This window comes from Monodon monoceros, unplaced genomic scaffold (genome assembly GCF_005190385.1).
Source record: "Monodon monoceros isolate NGI ecotype Baffin Bay Population unplaced genomic scaffold, NGI_Narwhal_1 Super_Scaffold_14, whole genome shotgun sequence".
Classification (NCBI taxonomy): Eukaryota; Metazoa; Chordata; class Mammalia; order Artiodactyla; family Monodontidae; genus Monodon; species Monodon monoceros.
Genome location: NW_021703770.1, coordinates 8,749,095 through 8,770,011, shown reverse-complemented (window position 1 = coordinate 8,770,011; position 20,917 = coordinate 8,749,095). Strand labels below are relative to the sequence as shown.

General features: G+C 46.7%; 1 protein-coding gene across 3 annotated transcripts in view; it reads right to left on the bottom strand.

Annotated features, from left to right (window-relative positions):
• Nucleotides 1–18,825, bottom strand: part of ASAP1 (ArfGAP with SH3 domain, ankyrin repeat and PH domain 1) — a 318,997-nt gene extending 300,172 nt beyond the window's left edge. For all 3 annotated transcript variants that reach the window (XR_003793517.1, XM_029222664.1, XM_029222666.1), the window contains exon 1: nt 18,748–18,825. Coding sequence is in view for 2 of the 3 variants with exons in the window: in XM_029222664.1 (XP_029078497.1) it covers nt 18,748–18,806 (59 nt within the window). In the remaining variant the exon portion in view is untranslated. The remainder of the gene's footprint in view (nt 1–18,747) is intronic.
• Nucleotides 18,826–20,917: the final 2,092 nt, after the last annotated feature.

Genomic DNA, 20,917 nt, shown 5'->3' with positions numbered 1-20,917 from the left:
TAGCTGGTAGGATGGCTGGCAAAGGATGTTCCAGGCAGACGGAACAGCAGGTACAAGTGCGTGGAGGCCTGACACGCACATCAGATGCGGGGCAGTGCAAACAGCTCAGTGCAATGAGAGTGAAGGACGTGTGACCGGCAGGATAAGAGCAGATAGGCAGAGGCCACTGGAGAAAGCCTTGGATGTCATGCGAAGGAGTTGGTCTTTGTCCTAAAAGCAAGTCAGAGCTTCTAAGCTGGCAGTGGCCACGAACAGGTTGGAAACTGAGAAGGTTCAATCTGGCTACAATGTTGGCCCTGAATGAACATGGCACGATCATACAGTAGGTGCTTTGCAGGCTTGTTGAAGAATGGATGCACAGCAGCAGTTCTACACAGCAAGATCTGTCACCTCCCTCCCTTCCTCCTTCCAATACACGTTTAATACATAGAACACAGCGTGATCCAGGCAAGTCACCAGTCACCGGTCTTCCAAGGGATCTCACGAGTTAATCCCCACAGTGGTATCACAAAAAATATGTCTGGTCTTTGCCCCGTTCCTGGCACAGAGCTCCTACCGCCCTTGGGATATCCAGAGTACTAAGAGTGTCTTTTGTGTGCTAATGAGATGACTCACAGGTAAGGGGCTATATAGCTTCAGGGCAGTCCGCAGGAAGATCGCCAGGGAGGGGCTGGGGGCTGGGGACAGGGCTCAATCACCAATGGCCAAAGAGTTGATCAATCATGCCTGTGCAATGAACCCTCCATAAAAACCCCTGAACTTCGGGATTCGGGGCTTCCGGGTTGGTGAACACATCAGTGTGCCAGGTGAGCCTTGGGAGGGCAAGGAAGCTTGTGCACCGCACCCTGCCCCCACCCTCGGCCCTCCACACCTCGCCCTATGCATCTCTTCCATTTGGCTCTTCCTGAGTTGCATCCTTTATAATAAACTGGTAACAGGGAGTAAAGTGCTTTCCTGAGCTCAGTGAGTCATTCTAGGGAATTATAAAACTTGAGGAGGAGGTTGTGGAAACTTGCGAACTTATAGCCGGTCAATCAGAAGTAGCCCCGGGGACTTGTAACTGGCATCTGAAGTGGGGGCCGTCCTATGGGACTGAGCCCTTAACCTGTGAGGTCTGCGCTAACTCCAGGTACATAGGGTCAAAATTGAGTTGTTGGACACCCAGTTTCTGCCGGAGAATTGGAAAGCTGCCTGGGGTCAGAAGTGGTGTTAGAAAAAAAAGACATCACGCCTATCAACTCTCTGCTTCATGGCGTGTGCTGGACACTCCCACCACCCTTCCAGCTGCGAGCCACGCCGGGGCCCCACTGCCAGACTGACCTCCTATAGGTCAGCACACATCTGGGCAGCTCTGTCCTCGCTGACTCAACTGTCCCTCTGGGTGTGGCCGCTAGAGGCACTCGGACCAGCCAGACACCACGCCCCACGCCTGGCCCATGTCCTTGCTCTTAGCGCTCTGGCTCAGAAGTCCAGGGGCTGGAGAAGACTAGCCAGGAAGCCTGTGCCCCTGCCACCTGCATCCTACCCCCGACAGCTGCACCCAGTGGGGTGCCGGACAGATGATGCCCCTCTTCCTTCTACTGAGCACCTATGTGTTGGGTACCGCAGGTCTCAGGCTGGGATCCCTCAGAAGCACAGTCTGAGACAAGGATTTAAGGAAATGAACCCAGGGGGATGAACGGGGAACTAAGACGGAGACAGGAAGGAAGCCAATAAGGGTGCATGAAAGAGGAGGTTACTGCCAGGGACAACCGGGCTCCAGCCCTAGTGGGGATGTCTGGGAGAGGCTGGGACACACCTCAGACTGTGCACCTGCAGGCAGGGAGCTGGGGCATTTATTCTCCAACTCTTTTCCTTCACTGGCTGTGGGCTGCCTGGGGAGTTAACCCCCAGCACTTCTGGCCTGACCTACATGCAGCCTGAGCAGGCAGAGAAACCTCGGGTCCAGAAGCAGTCCTGGGCGCTCAGCACCTGGGAACCAGTATGGGCCAAGGGGACTGGGACCACGGGGTGGGCACCAACGCTGCTCCTATAGACGGCACCCGGGGAAAAGACCACCAACCAGAGGCAGTCAGTCCTCAAGGAGGAACGTGGACAAGGCAAGAGGTAATCATAACCCAGGCAGGTAAAAGCAAGGGCTGAAGGCGCTTCTAGGGCAGTGCTGTCCAATAGAAATATAATCTAATACAATAGGACTGCATGTAGTTTTAAATTTTAGGTAATTTCCTGGCGGTCCAGTGGTTAGGACTCCTCGCTTCCACTGCAGGGGGCCCAGGTTCGATCCCTGGTCAAGTATCTAAGATCCTGCAAGCTACGTGGCACAGCCAAAAAAAAAAAAAAAAGTTTTCAATTTTAGGTCACTGAAGTAAAAAGAAACAGGTGAAATTCACTTTAATAATAAATATTACTTAACTCAGTATATCCAAAATATTATCAATGCAACATGTAATCAATAGAAATATTATTAATGATGCAGTTGGCATCCTTTTTTTCCCTACAAAGTCTTTGAAAACTGGTATATTTCGTACTTCTGGGGCATCTCAATTCAGACCAGCCACATTTCCAGTGCCTGGTAGCTGCACGTGACTAGTGGCCACCACACTGCACATCAGTGTTCGAGCGAAAATGAAAAGCACCAGCTGGACAAGGAATCGCAACGATGGCTTCCCAAGGCACTGAGAATAAAATCTAAGCCCCTTACACAGTCTCAAGGTCTTACCCCTCCCGGCCCCTGCCCACCTCCCTGACCTCACTTTCCAAACCGCCCCCCCTTCCCCACACCTCACCTTGCTTCCTACTGTCATTTTTGGAACATGCCACCACAGGGCCTTTTCACATGCTATTCCCCCTCACATGGAATGCCCTGCACTGGTCCTTGTCATCCTTCATGTCACATTCCACAGGGTCCTTCCTCCCAACCTGCTCCCGATCTCTTATTTATTTTCTTAAACTATACACCATCAGAAAGTATCTTGTTTGTTAATAGTATTTACTGATTTTATTGTCTCTTCCTCTCTCTGCTGAATCCACAGCTCCCAGAGCAATGCCTGGCAAAAGAGAAGGTGCTTCATAAACATTTGCTGAATAAATGAACAAACTGCTCAGATAGAGGAGAAACAAAGTGGAGTCGAAGGATCAAACTAAATTCGGACACAGACCCTGTGATTTATTCTCTTCTGTGTTTCCAGCACACAGGGCCATCACCCCATAGATGCTTGTTCCAAAATGAAGAAGCAATTAATGGTAGGGGAAAGGGCTGGGGAGGGCTCCACAGAAGAGCTGGGTCTTGCAGATGAATGGGGAGTGTGAAGGGTACGTAGGGCACCCCTGGCAGGGGGAAGAGCACGTGCAAAGGCACAAGGGCATGGAAGGGCCGGTGGACCTGTCGTATGTGGCCGACACACATTCATTGCCACTCTTCCTACTAGTATCCCCTTCACAACACAAGGGCCTGCAAGGCTCTTTATTCAATCTTCCACCTGGAAATAACACCCTCAGTCTGGTCCCCACTCCACTCCATCCTTGCCCAGTCTGGCAGGCAGGCTGCTCACTACTTCTCAGACCTCTTCCCCGAGGTGCTTCCCAAGCTCCAGCCACGGGAAGCATGTGCCTGCAGCACGGAGCCTGAGACCCAGGTCCGTATCCCTGACTGCTTTGGGGAAAGAGAAACTCTCTTTAAATGGACGAGTAGCCAGGAGGCTATGAGCCCCGAACCATTAGGAGAGAAGAGCCAGACACTGTGCTAAGTGCTTTCATTAACTGGCTCCTTTAATCCTCGGTGCAGGAGGAAACCGAGGCTCAGAGGGGTTAGTGGTTTTTGCCCAAAGTCACACAGCAAGGAAGTGTCAGAAGGGAGAGTCTCAATGTTTATATGTGTTGTACTGTACCAGACGAAGGGACTGCGTCCTAACGACCCCAGGGGCATCCCTGGATCCAGGAGCATCTAAAGCTGGCACTAGCCTTGGACTTCTCTTTTCCTCTGCTTGCCACTGAAGGATGCCCAACTGATACAGAACAGTATTTCTCAGAGAGACCCCGCTCTCCTGGCTCCTCTCCAGGCCTGGCCGCCTGCTGGTGAAGACTGCCCTTTGTGATACAGGTCACACTCTGAACTCTATTTTGAACTCATGTGAAGGGGGTGCCAGAGTCCTCTAAGATTAAATGTGCTAATGACTTGCAAAGTCAGCGTCCCATGCGTGCCACCCCCAGGTCCCCATCAGTCAATTTATCACGAAATTATGGGGTCCGAGAGTGATGGAAGACTCAAACCAGATGGGGCACTCCAAGGTGAAATGGAATGACCTCAAGTTACCAGCAGGGACGGTCTTCTCTAATTAAAATAAACATGCAAACCACTTTCTCCTCTGTACGTGAGACAGAACCGCTCCAAGGACGGGATGATGACAACACCTTAGGTGTAACATCAAAGCTGTCAGCTCACTAGTCGTTTAGGACCTGGCCATTTTGTGTTCCAATTGTCATTTTCCCTCTCCTGCTACTCAGAGAACCCCACTGCTGGACAGAGGAGGGAGTCAGAAGGCGTGGACTTCAGAGACAGTGGTGTCCGTTTCCATCTGAAGAACCTGGGCAAGTCATCCTCTCACATCACATCCTTCAATAGCTCCTCATTGCCCGGTCATTCATTCACTCAACAAACATTTACTGAGTGCCTATTATGTGCTCTGCACTGTCCTGGAAGCTATGGATAGTTGTGAGCAAGACTGGGATGGTCCCCACCCTCCTGGAAATGATAATCTAGTGAGAAGGACAGAGGCTGACATGAGTAAAAGCGAGACGGTCACACACACACGTGCACACACATACCTACACACACACACACAGAACACACAGGTTATAGACAGGTGCTAGCTGAGTTGCAAGGAGGTGTCAGGGAAGGCTTCCCTGGGGAAATGCCCTTTGGGCCGAGGCTTGGATGAGTGGGAGTTAAGAAGGAAAAAGGAGAAGAAGGGACCAGTGCCCCAGGGATAGACTTCCTCGGGGAACCAACAGAACTCAGGTCTGGCTGGAGCGCAGACAAGGAGAGGTGAGTGGTAGAGACGCAGTGGAGCAGGGCCAGGCCGACTGGGGCATTGGGGAGACTGTACGCTTACCCGAGGACAAGGAAGCCGCGGGCAGGGGCCTCCGCTGTGTCACGGTGCCGGCCCTGGAAGCCCTCACTGTCTGCGCCTGGATCTGCCTCACAACCCATCACACTCCCGCCTGCCAGGCGGAGATTGCTCTCATGGAAAGGGTGTGCGATCTGGGGGTAGGACAGAGGCCTGGACCCACATTTCAGAGGAAGTTAGCAGTCAAAGGCAGGGGTTTGGGAGTCAAGCTCTGTCTTTGATCCAGTGGGATGAGCTGAACAAAGTTGCTAAGAGTAGAGACGAGAAACAGGAGGCCAACTGACAAATATGGCCTGGAGCCATCCCAGAAGCAAGTCGGGGTGGAGCGTGTGCTTGAGGTTCATTTAAAAGAGCCAAAGCAGGGCTTCCCTGGTGGCACAGTGGTTAAGAATCCCCGCTCACCGCAACTAGAGAAAGCCCCTGCGCACCAATGAAGACCCAGCGCAGCCAAAAATAAATTAATTAAATTAATTAAATAAAAAAAAATTAAAAGAGCCAAAGCAGAACAAAGACGCTAGAAGACCCGCTAAAGGAGTGGTTTGAACTTAGGCTACTGGCTCCGCCTACCTCCAGTGACTTGCTTAGTGGGGCGGCCTCGGCATTTTGGCCTCCCAGCAGCCACCTCTCAGTCCTTTGGTTTCCATGGTGCTGACCTCTCCCCAGCTCTGGGGATGGTCACGTGACACAGGCCTGTCCATTCTGAATATCCATCCCATCACGTGGTCCACCGTGATTGGGACAAGTGACCCAAGCTGAACCAGTGGCAATCAATTCAGGGATTTTGCTAGCATTTCTGGGAAGATAAGCTCTGTGCCTACTGGGTGGACAGACAGGCAGTTGTAGAACAGGTGTTTCTGGAAGCTGCAACATGGAGAGCCTGGTCTGTGGCTCGGGAATCTAGCAGTCAATTATCTTGCTGCTGGCTGCTGAAGAGGCAGCGGCAAGGGAGAGCGGGGCGAGTTCCCTGCAGCCAGTCCTGTTAATGACCTGTCTGCAGTCACTTTGTAAACCTCTATCTTCGGGTTCGCGGCTCAGCCAAAGCAGTCGCTCTGCGCTTCAGCTTGGCAAGCACATTCTCACTTTGGAAGCGATGCTGTTGTTGCCACGGTTATTGATTCTCAGGAAAACCTGTGTGGTTGTTTATGAGCATCAAACCCCAAATATTTGCAGAGAACCCCTTTCAGGAGCTTTTGGCACTACGATAACCCACACAAAGTGTTCTACATCTCAGGCTTTTTGTTTTAAACAGAGAAAATTGTTCTCTGCTCAAATCTGTAAAATGCATTAGCTCATAGTTTCCATTTTCAACCAAAATCAAATCAACTTTAATATGCATTGGGTATCCAAGGCTGTTGTTTCTCTTAAGATTATCCTTGTTAAGTCCTAACAGTTTGGATGGCCCAGCATGAAGAGATGTGAAAACAGAGACCAAGGTCCATAAAAAAGCCCAGGTCCCATCCAATTTTCAATCACTCGTATACACATATGAGTACCACCTCGCCTGTGACAGGATTCTACAAATTACAGGCCTAGCACTGGCATTTTATGCTCATGATCGGCTTAACAGGGGCCACTGATTTGAATTCAACAATAATACGTATTTATTGAGCATCTACTATGTGCCGGGCTCTCTTTGTGAACAAACAAATAATTCCAGATTCTTACAAGTGCTGGAAAGAAAACCTACAGGGTGCAGTCAGGGAGAGTAGGGTGATGAGGAAAGATCTGTCTGAGGATGTAGTATGCTAGCTGAGGCTACAGGACAAGAAGTTGTCACCCCTGTGAAGAGCAGGGGCTTGGGGGATGGAGGTGCAGGGAGAGGGGTCCTGCAGGCAGAAAAGCAACATGTATCTGAGTCCTGAGACCGGACAGCACTTGCTGAGTGTGAGAACAGGAAGAGGTCAGTGGCTGAAGTCTGTTGAGGGCATGGGGTGAGGGCGGACAGCGCAGGGCAGGCAGAGGCTAGATCATGCTGGCCTTTGCAGGCCATGGTAAGGAATCTGGATTTCATTCTAAGTGAAATGGGCAGGGGGGATTGGGGCCACAGATACATTTTAAGCAGGGGCATAGCAAGTTCTCATGCAGGAGGCATGTGGAGAATAATCCAAGTTGGATATCCCAAGTTCGAGGTGCCTGCTAGACTTCCAAACGGAAACATGAGTATGGCATTTGGGATACTCAAGTCTGGAACTCAGAGGACAGGCTCAGCTGGAGATATCATTTGGAAGTAGTCAGCATACAGACGGTCTTTGAAAACGTTCCGAGACTGGCTGGAGTAAGGGGTGCACCACTGAGAGACAGAGGAAGAGGGCAAAAGCACAAGGACAAATCCAAGCAGCTTGGCGCCCTGGGAGCCAAAAGAAAACAGTGTTTTTGGAGGGAGGGAGTGGACAGCTGGGTCAAATGCAGCTCCTCGAAGCTGAGTTGACTTGGAGAATAATTCTGAACCTCTGAGATCTGGAAGTGGGGTGGGGGAGGGTTCATCTTAAAAGGCTTTCCTGGGACTTCCCTGGTGGTCCAGTGGTTAAGACTCCACGCTTCCAACTCAGGGGGCGCAGGTTCTACCCCTGGTCGGGGAACTAAGATCCCGCATGCCGCAAAAAAAGAAAAAAAAGGCTTTCCTTAGGACCTAGGGATAATAACGCAGTGTGGAAAAGTGGAAATTCCAGGGTCCAGGGCCAGGCTCCCTGCAATTGAATCCCACTTCTGCCATTTACCAGCATCATGGCCTCAACCTTCCAGACCTCCACGAGCTTCAGCTTGCCTTTACCACAGAAATTACAATAGTACCTGCCTCACGGGCTGTTGTAAGGATTAAATGAGGTGATAAATAACAAATTTTAGAAGAGTAAAGTGCCTGGCTCATGTTAAATGCTCAGGAAATGTTAGTTGTTGTTGTTATAATAATTAACGCTAAGTGCCAGGTGCTGGGATTTACATGTGTTATCTATGGGGTAGATATTGTTATACCCATTTTACAGATGGAGAAACCTGCCTAGTATCACTAAGTTCTAGGGGTGGGTGGAGCTGGCATTCACATCCAGGTCAGACTCGGGCTGTCCTCTTAATCACTGCTCTGCAACCCCTCATGTGATGCCCAGGTGGGTGGTTGATGTCCAATGCAAGGGGAAAAATGGCTATTAACGCACTAATTGTGTGTTATGGGCTGAATGTTTATGTCTCCCCAAAATTCATGTGTTGAAATCCTAACACATAATATGATGGTATCGGGAGGTGGGGTCTTTGGGAGGTGATTAGGTCATGATGGTGGTGCCCTCATGAATGGTATTAGTGCCTTATAAAAGAGAACCCAGAGAGATCCCTTGCCCCTTCCACTATGTGAGGACATGAGGAAGACAGCCGTCAATGAACCAAGAAGCAGGCCCTCACTGGACATGGAATCTGCCAGCGCCCTGATCCTAGACTTCCCAGCCTCCAGAATGGTGAGAAATAAGTGTCTGTTGTTTAAACCACACAGTCCACGGTGCTTTTGTTGTAGCAGCCCAAGCTGAGGCATTGTACTTCTGCTTCAATTTGCATTTCCAGAGGTAATTATTGGTTTTAAATTGGTTCTGGCATGCTTACAGTTATTAGAAACCAAATCTTACTCTGCATTTCACAGGGTTTCAGATTAATACAATGACAAGGTTGGGCTAGATCCGGGTTGTATGAATTGTGCTACAAGAAACCTCCCCCAGGGAGGATAGAGCATGTCCCCCCTATATGTATGGAGCCCTGGGTCCCAGCCCTACTTCAACCACAAAGAACTCTGCTCTTGTCTGTTTTTTACACTGAGCTCTCTTAAGCTTTCATCTGAAGAAAATATTCTGATACAAAAGTCTGAAAACCACAAACTGCACCTGCATCAGAATCACCTGCAGTGGCTATTAAAGCACAGACTCCGGGCTTCCCTGGTGGCGCAGTGGTTGAGAGTCCGCCTGCCGATGCAGGGGACACGGGTTCGTGTCCCGGTCCGGGAAGATCCCACGTGCCGCGGAGTGGCTGGGCCCGTGAGCCATGGCCGCTGAGCCTGCGCGTCCGGAGCCTGTGCTCCGCAACGGGAGAGGCCACGACAGTGAGAGGTCCGCGTAACACAAAAAAAAAAACAAAAAAAACAAACACAGACTCCTTGCCCCACTACACACTTTAGGGACCACAACACAAGGGGGAGGGCCTAAGAATCTGCTTTTTTATTTTATTATTTATTTATTTATTTATTTAGACTGCTCTGGGTCTTAGTTGCAGCATGCGGGATCTTCCCTGCGGCATGCAGTCTCCTGGTTGCAGCATGAGTGTGGGATCTAGTTCCCTGACCAGGAATCGAACTTGCGCCCCCTGCATTGGGAGCATGGAGTGTTACCCATTGGACCACCAGGGAAGTCCCCTGAGAATCTGCTTTAGAACTAGATCCCCAGGTAATCCTGGGGATTCAAGATCCCTTGAATACGTGAGTATTCAAGTTTGAGAATCATGTCAGACGCTCTCCATTAACTCTACTGCCCAACCCACTAGCCACTGGCCACTTCTGGCTAATTTCAATTTAAATGAAAATTCATTAAGATTAAATAAACTTTAAAACTTCAATTTCTCAGTTGTACCAGGCACATTGCAGGTGCTCAACGGCCACATGTAGCTAGCAGACACCAGACAGAGCATTTCCACCATTACAGAAAGTTCTGCTGGGCGATCCTGAAAGTTCTGTTGGACAGCCCAAACTTAGGCCTCTAGGTCTGCTCGAATGATGTATCTCGTGTGTTGACACTGAGGCACTAAACTCAGTCAACATCTCCTACCATTTTAAACTGTATTCCATGTATAATATGCTCCCTAAGGATGTATCTTATTGGACAAAATTACTTGTCATACATCTATTTCCCCTGACCCACTCCTAGAGCTTGAAGGCAGGAACCATCCATGTATTATTTAGGTCCGTTATTCTCAGTGCCTAGAGCTTAAATAAATGCTTGGGAATTGCTTAATTAGCCCACACAACATAAATGAAATATGAAGCTGACAGTGATGTGTTCCAGCTAAAAGCCTTCACTAGCACATCCATTAGGATGGCTACTATTACAAAAATAGAAAATTAGAAGTGTTGGCAAAGATGTGAAGAAATAGAAACCCTTGTGCACTGTTGATGGGAATGTAAAATGGTACAGTCACTGTGGGAAACAGTATGGTGGTTCCTCAAAAAATTAAATATAGAATTACCATTATGATCCAGCAATTCCACCTCTGGGTAGAATTCCATCACCCAAAAGACACCAAGCAGGGTCTTGACATATCTGTACACCCATTTCATAGCATGTTCATAATAGTCAACAGATGGAAGCAACCTAAGTATTGTTCATAATAGTCAACAGATGGAAGCAACCTACGTATCCATCAATGGATGAATGGATAAGCAAAATGTGGTATATATCCATACAATGGAATATTATCCAGCCTTAAAAAGGAAGGAAATTCTGACACATGCTACAACATGGATGAATCCTGAGGATATTATGCTAAGTGAAAGAAGCTAGTCACAAAATGACAAATACTGTATAATTCACTTATGTGAGATACCTAGAGTAGTCAAATTCATAGAAACAGCAAGTAGAATGGTGGTTGCCAGGGGCTGGAGGAAGGCAGGAAAAGGGGGGGGCTGTTATTTAGTGGGTACAAAGTTTTAGTTTTGCAAGATGAAAAGAGTTCTGGAGATGGACGGTGGTGATGACCGCACAACAATGGGAATATACTTAATACCAATGAACTATACACTTAATAATCATTAAGATAGTACATTTTATGTTTATGTATATTTTAGCACAATTAAAACATTTCAAAATGTTTTAATTTTAAAATACATAAACAAATAATTTTCTAAAAAGCATTCACTGGTACCAACCAGAGGAAATACATCAGCCTCATGGCTTTGAGAAAATGGCTTTGGGAAAACTGATTCTCAGCCTATGCTGTTGCATCTTGGGTAGGAAGGGGCTGGGGACAGGAGGAGGGAGCTGCATACACTCCATCTAGCTGATCATCAGAACCTCCTGGAGGGGGACTTCCCTGGTGGTCCAGCGGTTAAGACTCCACCCTTCCAATGCAGGGGGCAAGGGTTCGATCCCTGGTCCTGCATCCTGCATGCTCCGTGACACAGCCAAAAAAAAAAAAAAAAAGAACCTCCTGGAGAGTCTGATTCCATTCACCTGGGGGTGGAGTCAAGGGGATCTTTAATATTACAGAGTTCTGCATGGGACCCAGAGTCAAGAGCCCCAGTCTAGAGCACTTATATTCTCCTTATATTACGCTGCGGTTCCCATCTTCTCATCTGGTTTGCATGCTTCTTCAGGGGAGTGACTGTGCCTGAGAATCTAAGTCACTTGTGGAATTTTTTTTTTAAGACTGTGGATGCCTGGAACCCACCACACATCGATTAAATCAGCATCTCCAGGCATCTTGTGTTTTTTTAAAAGCCCTCAAATGGGATTCTGATGCCCTCTCCTACACTGAAACCTCCTGCTCTGCGGGCTAACAGTGCTTGACAGAGAGGCTCAATGTTTGCTGAGTGACTCACAGAATGAAGTCCTTTGAATAAGACATTCAAAACGGAAAATGTGTGTTTCATCTGTGTTGTTTATTCTAAATATTTTTCTATGACTATTTTGTACATAATTTAGACCAAATGATAAATAATAACAACAATTAGCATTTAGTGAGCACCTCATATGTGCCAGGTGCTGATCACGTGCTTCCCATGTATCATCTCATTTAATTCTCGATCCTATTTCTATAGAAGGTACTGTTATTGTCTCCATTTTAAAGATGAGGAAACTGAGGCACAGGGAAATGCAGTCACTTCCTCAAAAATAAAACTTTCTATTTTTTTTAAATTTATTTATTTATTTATTTATTTTTGGCTGCATTGGTTCTTTGTCGCTGCTTACCGGCTTTCTCTAGTTGCGAGAGCAGGGGCTACTCTTCATTGCAGTGCGCAGGCCTCTCACTGTGGTGGCCTCTCTTTGTTGCAGAGCACGGGCTCTAGGCACGCGGGTCTCAGTAGTTGTCGCCCGCAGGCTCAGTAGTTGTGGCTCGCGGGCTCTAGAGCGCAGGCTCGGTAGCTGTGGTGCACGGGCTTAGTTGCTCCGTGGCATGTGGGATCTTCCCAGACCAGGGCTCGAACCCGTGTCCCCTGCATTGGCAGGCGGATTCTCAACCACTGCGCCACCAGGGAAGTCCAAAACTTTTTTTTTTACATGACATTTATATCATGAGCATTCTCATAACCTTTAAAAAGTGACCATAATTTTCTTATTAATGGCTACATCATTGCTTTTCATTGTTTTACCCTATTTTTTTTTAAATCATTTTGCCCTAATTTGTTAACTCATTCCTCATTATAAGGCAGCTTTTTGTCTTGTCTGCCACTGTTTACCATTTTAAACAATGCTGCAGTGGATGTCTTTGCGCTAAGAGTGTTTTCTATATTTCAGAAAACCGTCTTTAGGAAAGATTATGGAAAAAATGTTCTGATGGTGACTGGCATTAAACACTGAACAACAGTCTTTATTGAGGGGACTGTGCTGAATGAGCTGGGTAAGCCCCTCTCCCGGGGACGTTTTACGTGCCCTGGCCTAACCGCCACCAACTCACACGGAACACTTACCGAGGGCCGGGAGCTCTCGCGAACGCTTTATACATCTAACCCCACCTGGTCCACACAAGACCCCTGGGGGAGGTACAGTGAGACGCCTGAGGCAGAGAACAGGGAAGACGTGGACCCAGGCTCACAGGACCAGCAAGAGCAGAGGCAGGATAGGAACCCACAGCTCTAACCACCAGTCCGGGCCTCCCGATCAAGGCAGGTGTTCACCCAGACTCAACGGCAACCCCATGAAACAAAAACAAGAGTAGTGGGAATGAACCCTGCCCATCAACTTGCACCACACAAGACTCTCCCTGTAAGTGCACAATGTCTCACCTCCCAGGCAAAATAATCCAGAAACACTCACTCGGAGCAACACAGGGTTCCTGCCCTAAAGGCCTAGTCCCCTTAGATGCAGACAGAAAGTGGAAGAAGGAGGTCAATTATTCTTACCCAGGATCCACCCACACCCAGTGCCCTTGTAGGTGCTTTACATGGTTATATATATATTCATTATGGGTTGAATTGTGTCCCCCCCAAAATGCTGATGTCCTAGTCCAGTGTACCCATGAATATGAGTTTATTTGGAAATAGGATCTTTGTAGATGTAATTAAGATGTAAATTAAAGATGAGATCATACTGGAGTAGGGTGGGCCCTTATTCCAAGAAGACTGGTGCCCTTGTAAGAGAGAGGAAGAGAGACACAGAGAGAGAAGGACATGGGACAACGCAGGCAGAGGCCGAAGCAACGCAGCTGCTAGGCAACAAACATCAAAGATTGCCAGCAAACCCCAGAAGCTAGGAAGAGGAAAGGAAGGATTTTCCCCTACAGGCTTTAGTACCCTGCCGATACCCTGGGTTTGGACTTCCAGGCTCCAGAATTGTGAGACAACACATTTCTACTGTTTTGAGCCACCAGGTTTGTGGTACTCTGTTACGGCAGCCCTAGGAGATGAATACAATGTTGTATGGTCTTTTAGCTCCATCAAGACAGAAGCTATATTTTGCTTATCTTGGAATCCCAGCCACTGGCGCAGTCCCTGGCTCACAGGAGACGCTCACAGAGTGTTTGCTGAGTGAGCAAGTGAAAAAATTAATAAAGTACAAACTCAGGATGAGAAGGAACTACGTCTTTTATCTCTACTAACAGACCAGAGCAAATTAGGTACTCAATAAATGTTTGTAGAATGAATAAATGTTTTTAAATGAATAAATGATAAGCTCAGGAAGGCTTTGCGATGAGTCCTATTCATCTATTTCCTCAGGACTCAGCATAGGGTGTGGCACACAGCAGCTTCGTAGTAAATTTGGAAGGAGGGAAGGAAAAAAATGAAGGGAAGGTGGGAGGGAAGGAAACAAGACCAGGATCACAATTTCCCAATTCTCGGTCTAGGTAGGTAATTTCTTTCCTTTATGCATCTAACTGAGGCCATGGAATAAGCTGTTGAGTTTCAAACAGCCTCAATTACATTGAAAGGGCTTTCACAGCCCTTTGAATATAATTCACCTCCCCCCTTGAATATTGTTGTTCTAAACAACTGAATATTGTTCTAAAACACATTTCTTTTTCTTTTACATAAACTTGAACTTGAACATTGTTTTTCTAAAACACATTTCCTTTTCTTTCACATCCAGAAATCATAAGGCTTTCCAACCCTTCCAACAATGTCAGAAATGCAGCTCCGAGTTCAGAGGTCAACGCTTCTGTGTTCAGCTCCGGGGACACATTTCCTGTCCCTGTGCTGCATTCAGCCTCTGACACCTGCCCTGCGGCCAAAAAGGGACATCAGCTGGGCTCAGGGAAATTCAATTTGGGCTGACAGCCCACAGCATAAGAAGGATAGGGAGTCTGCAGTGACCTTTGCAAAGGCAAAGGCAGGGAGAGGGAGTCAAAGGGGTTTCTCCGGGCGTGGCTTAGGAGGGTCTAAAGTTATGGTCAGTTCATTTCTACGGATGGAGAAAACCCCTGAAAATAAGGGCAACTGATTTCCACTGCTGGCTCAGAATTCAACTGCACTGCCATTTGCTGCCCCTGCCATCCTGGTGGTATTTGAGGTGAAAAAAGGGAACATCTTGTTCTTTATTCCTCTGGACTTGAACTTTTCCAGGGATGGCAACTGCACTGTTGTGGGGTATGATTTTATTCCTTCATTTTTATTATGAACGAAGATACATAATACTGAACTCCAAAGCTCAGCGCTTGTCTGCTCCACAGGACACCCAGCTGGAGGTCACAACTGTCACAGTGACAAACAAGGAAAAGAAAAGCTGACCCCTTCTCAGGCCTGTTAGCAGAGAAGGCAAAGAACTTCTTTATGTGTTTTGATGTAGCCCTGATGCGGTCAGCTTACCCATGGATGTGGGGACCATCCGCCCTACCAGAGGAGTTGGTTGAGACGGGCATCAGTGAGATGGACATTATTTTATCAGACCTGCATGGCTGGATCAGTTTATGTGTCCCTCCTGTGGCCCCAGAGCATCCCACGCTGAGCCTGACCCAGTAGCTGGCTATCTGTATGACATTTATCTTTCCTTTTCCTCTAGACAGAAAGCCCCATGAGGATAGGGCTGTGTGTGCTGCTCGTACCTTTGTATCCCAAGCAACCTGGCCCAGTTCTTGGCACATAAGTAATAAGCAATTGATCAATACATGTTATGAAAGAGCCAACAAACAAACAAATAAGTGAAAAGAGATAAAGGTGTTGGGCCTTACGTTATAGTGAGAGAGCGCGGGCTTTAGAATCAGGTGTAGTTTCGTTCATGTTCTACCACCTACCTGCTCCATGATGTGTTTTAATTGAAATATAATATAAACACATAAAATTGCCTATGTCATAAATGTACCATTCAAGGAATTTTGACACCCATGCAACCAGCACCCAGAACATCTGCAGAACCTCAGAAGCTGCTTCATGCTCCCTTCTGGCCACTATCCCCTGACCCACCCAAAGGTAAACCACTATCCTGCCAGCTGCATGCCATCTGGCAAGTTACTGTGCTCTCTCTTATCTTCATATGGGGAAAATAATACTTACCTTGCTATGAGTATAAAATTTTATACATGTATATGCGGTACCTGGCAACAACAGTCATAGAGCAGTAATAGTGTTAGTAATAGGAGTAGTAGTAGTGACAGCACCAGCAGCAGCAGAAGTAACAGGAGAAGGAGAGGCATGAAAGCAACAGTAGAAGCAGTAGCTGTAATAGTAGAAGTAGCAGTAATGGTAACAATAGAAGTAGTAATAGTGGTAATAGAAGTAGTATTACTAATAGTAGAGGCAGTAGTTATAGTAATAGCTAACACTTACATAGCACTTATGACGTTCCAGGTACTGGTCCAAGTGCTTTACCTTAACTCATCTAATGTTCAAAGCAACCCTTACGAGAATGTATAAAATAGGATTTTACAGATAAAGAAACTGAGGCACAGAAGTCAGTAGATTTCCCAAGGTCATGTAGCTATAGAGTCCTGAATTCAAGATTCTAATACAGTACCAGCAGTCTGGCCACTGAGCCTACCCTCTTAATAGCAATCTTTCAGTAACTATTTGCATGGCAAAGAAAGATTTGTCCTCCAATATCTGTTCTCTTCTTTTTTGTTGTTGTTTTTTGTTCTCTTCTTTTTCAATCACAATAATCCTCAATTTTGGTAAGCACGTGGTCTTACAGAAGAAAGATCACATTTCCCAGCCTTCCTTGCAGTTAAATGTAGGCAGAGGACTAAATTCTGGCCAACAGAACATAAGCAGAAGCAGCAAGTGTGACACCCAGAAGCAGATACCCTTAAAAGAAGGGGCCTGCCTTTCTTCTTCCCTTCTTTCTGCTGGTAGATGTGATGGCTGGTGCAGAAGCACTCACAATGGACCATGAGGTGACCCTGGGGGAAAGGAGGTCCACATGGCAGAAAAACAAGAGAGGAAAAGTCTGGGTCTCTCACAGTTGCTGCAGCAGCCCTGTACCACCTTCGGTTCAAAGCAAGAGAGAAATATACTTCTACCTTCTGATTAAGCCAATGTTCTTTTAGATTCTACATCATTCATAGCAAAACCTAATCCTAAATAATGCACTGCTGTTGCAATTGCAATTAATATTGAAACTGAGGAGGACCCTGAAGGACCTTCCCAGGGACAGACACCCCCAACCCCATGTTCCCCGCCTCTTGTTTCTAGAAAAGCTTTAGCCCCCTAGGCCTTCCCCAAGTTCCAAAGAACGAATTTAACCAGAGAAGTGAGAAAATGCAAAATGAAAAGAAAGCAGTGAAGCAAGACAAAATAATAACAATTTAGACATAAAACAACATCAAGGACCTTTAGTTCCTTCTTGGGGCTATAGGTAATATCTTGAGTCATATCCTTCAGCTGTTTTGCAGATTCTAAAACCCCCACCATGTAGAGGAAGTTAACTGCACGCTGATCATAGACCAACACATAGACCCCAGACTGGTGGGAACCAAAAGGTTGGTGATTTGAGATTCCTGAAACATCTCCGTTACCTCACCACAACCAATCAGAGAATTGTGCACAAGCTGATCACTCACCCTGTGACCCTCTACCTCACACTGTCTTTAAAAACCCTTCCCTGGAAACCACTGGAGAATTCAGATCTCTTGAGCATGAGCTGCCCATTCTTCTTGCTTGGTACCCTGTAATAAACGCTGTACTTTCCTTCACTACAACCTGGTGTCAGTAGATTGACCTTGATGCCTGTCAGGCGAGCAGACTCAAGTTTGGTTTAGTAACAATATCACCTAAAAAGACAACTGCAAAACTAATGTCACTTTCGTGTTGGATTCTTGATTTATAAAACAAAACAAAATAAAACATGACTTGGGTAACCCTGTAATCATCAAACTATGAAGATAAGCAGGCAGAGTCTCATTTATCCTGGAAGATGGTAACAGTCCCCTATCAACTCATGTCTGGGTCACATCAAAGCCTCTCAGGTTGGCCTCCCTGCCTCTAGCCTCTCACCTCTCCTACCCATTCAGGACACTCTTCCTTAACTAATTATCCTAAAAATTACTTTCATTTTAAAAACTGGAATAATTATAATGTTTTATGTCCCTATTTTATGCAAGACACTTTATTATACACCTTTTTTTCTAATCTGCACAAAAACCTGAAACATAACTATTATTACTCCAATTCCATAGATAAGAAAACAGAACAGAGAAGGTTAATGACTTGCCTGAGGTCACACAGAAAGTTGCTGGCGGAGTAAGAATTCAACCACCCCTCCAGCGCCCACAATCTTTCCACCACTAAGCTGACTTCTGGGAAAAACCAGTCATAGCAGGTGGACCCTGTGTCAAGTCACCCTGGCAACTTTAAGATCCTTGGACTCTTGGAGTTTTCTCTGCCTAGTTTTCATGGCGCTTCCTGTCCAGTCCAGTTTTTTATCATCCACTAACACAAATCTCCACCCACTGAGGTCAGATGCCTTAGACTCTATCATGTGCGCCTATGCCAGGCCCCAGTATTCCCAGCTGCAAAATGGGACAAATCACACCTCTACCAAGAAGCAACAATGCAAGAGGAAAAAGGCAGCAGACCTGGAATCAGGAAAAACTGGTTTCAAATCCAGTTGGGCAAGTTCTCTATCTGTAAAATGAATGTGGTAAGCCCTTCCTGGTAGGATTGTTGGGCGGAATGAATGAAGTAATGTCTTTAAAGAGTCACTCAGCTAAAATAGGATCTATTCTTGTTGGCAGTGTTGTTTTTGTTATCATTCCTTACTTCATTCTCATACCACCACCCCACCACCTTTCCCTCTGCACACAGATGATAGGTAATGTGACAGGAAACACTTCAGAAAGTCTTCAGCTCTACAAATGCCAAAGATCTGTTCACCACTAATATCCACACCCATGGTGTCTCTGTCAGATTCTAGTGCTTAAGTCTGATCAACTTTTGCATTTCAACCTCCCCAAAAGAATCCCTCCACATTTCCCAGGCTGGGCTCTCTGGACAGGATGGGCTAAGACCACTCACCGATTCCATAGTGAATCTCTTGATGAAAAACTGGAGAGCCTGGAGGCTGAAGATCTCATGTCTCAGCCGTCACATCAGAAAATTACCTGGATGGGGAGGTAGGAAAAAAGGTGACAAGAGTCATCCAGCAGGACTGGGCAGAAGACATTGTCTCAGACCAACACGTGATTTCATGTGGAAGCCAGCACCCCTGTTAGGAATGTTCTTACACCGCAGTGGCTGTCCAGGAATGGGAAGGAAAACAGTGGGGAAACCACTATTTCAGCAATCCACTTTGGGGCTGACATCTCCATCAGTAAATCTGTGCAAGTGCTCAGGAATCCTTCTTGCCTTTCTATTTCTAGCTCTATGTTGGAGAGCAATTTACAAGTCATTAACATCTCTAAACCTGAGCTCCTAAACATGAAATTAAATTGTGCTGACAGGTAGGACAGACAGACAGCCATAGCTGTGTGCCCATGGGGAAGCAGAGGAGTTCCCCCAGCCAAGGGAATCAGCCCCAGGAAGAAGGTAGATATATATGAATCTACATATTTCAGGACAGCCCCTCTGAACCAGAGAGAGGATTTTAATTAATTCATGCATACCAAAGCTTAATTAATTGCTGAGTGCACAGAGCACAGGAAGTCTGGGATTAAAGGTTTTACATAAGGGAACAGCTTCAATATTTTTGGATGGAGGTGAAACAGAAGTGGGGGTGTGAAAACAAGAGAAGCCAAGGGACCTGCTGGGTCCTTCCCCAAGTTCAGAGTGGTACCTCCATCTGCGGCCAAAAACCTAGGGACACACTTGACACACCATCTCCCCATCCCTAAATCACGTGTCTCGAACCTAAATATCTCTCAACCTGTCTCTCTCTCTCCATCTCCACTGACACAGCCCTGGATCAAGCCTCCATCATTCTCACCTGGGCTACTACAACTATCACCTAATTGGTCTCCCCTCATCACCATTTCTCCCTCTGAAATCTGCTCCCCTACACTGAAGCCAGAACAATCTTTTTCTTTTTTTATGTTTTATTATGCAGAATTCTGTACAGACACAAACACAAAGATTCCCAGCCCCAATCACCATCAACTCATAATCAGTCCTACCCCATCCACTCCCTAATCCCTCCCCCTCCCCATGTTAGTTTTTAGAAGCAAATTCCAGACGTCTTATTTCAGTCATTAATAGCACAGCACAGGGGCTTCCCTGGTGGTGCAGTGGTTAAGAATCCACCTGCCAATGCAGGGGACATAGGTTTGTGCCCTGGTCCGGGAAGATCCCACATGCCACGGAGCAACTAAGCCCGTGGGCCACAACTACTGAGCCTGCGCTCTAGAGTCCACAAGCCACAACTACTGAGCCTGTGCTCTAGAGTCCGCAAGCCACAACTACTGAAGCCCATGCGCCTAGAGCCCGTGCTCCGCAACAAGAGAAGGCACAGCAGTGAGAAGCCCGTGCACCGCAACAAAGAGTAGCCCCCACTCACCGCAACTCGAGAAAGCCCGCGCACAGCAACAAAGACCCAACGCAGCCAAAAATAAAATACATAAAATAAATTTATAAAAAAAAATAGTGCAGCATGTATCGCTATATAAGGTCTTTTACAAAAATATAACAGCAACACCATTACCACACCTAAAAAGATGATCATTCTTTGATATCACCAAATATCCAATGTTCAAATTTCTAATAGCCTCATAAACGTTAAAAATGCTTTTTAAGTTTTTTGTTTTAAAAAATCCAGGCCCAAATACGACTGGTTAATATGCAGAATAAAACTTTTAAAACTCAAATCTGTGTCATCCCTCCACCTCTAGCTTAACATTCTTTAATGGTTTCTCAGTGCTTCCAGATAAAAATGATTGAACACAGTCTGACTCTTGCCCCCCTCCTCTCTGACCTCATCTTGTCCACCCCAGCTCACTGTTGCAACCACATGACCTTCTTTCAGATCCTGCAACTTTCCACAGTCCTTCTGCCCCAGGTCCTTTGCCCATGCTGTTCCCTCTGCCTGTAAGGCTTCCTCTCTCACTTTGGCTAGCTAACTCCTATACTTCTTTAAATCTTACTTCCTCAGGGAAACTCTTCCTACTCCTCTAGATTAGACTACAGAACTTATCTGTTTTTAACTATGCATTCATTCATGTGAAGACTGATAAACATATGTTGATTTGATTTGATA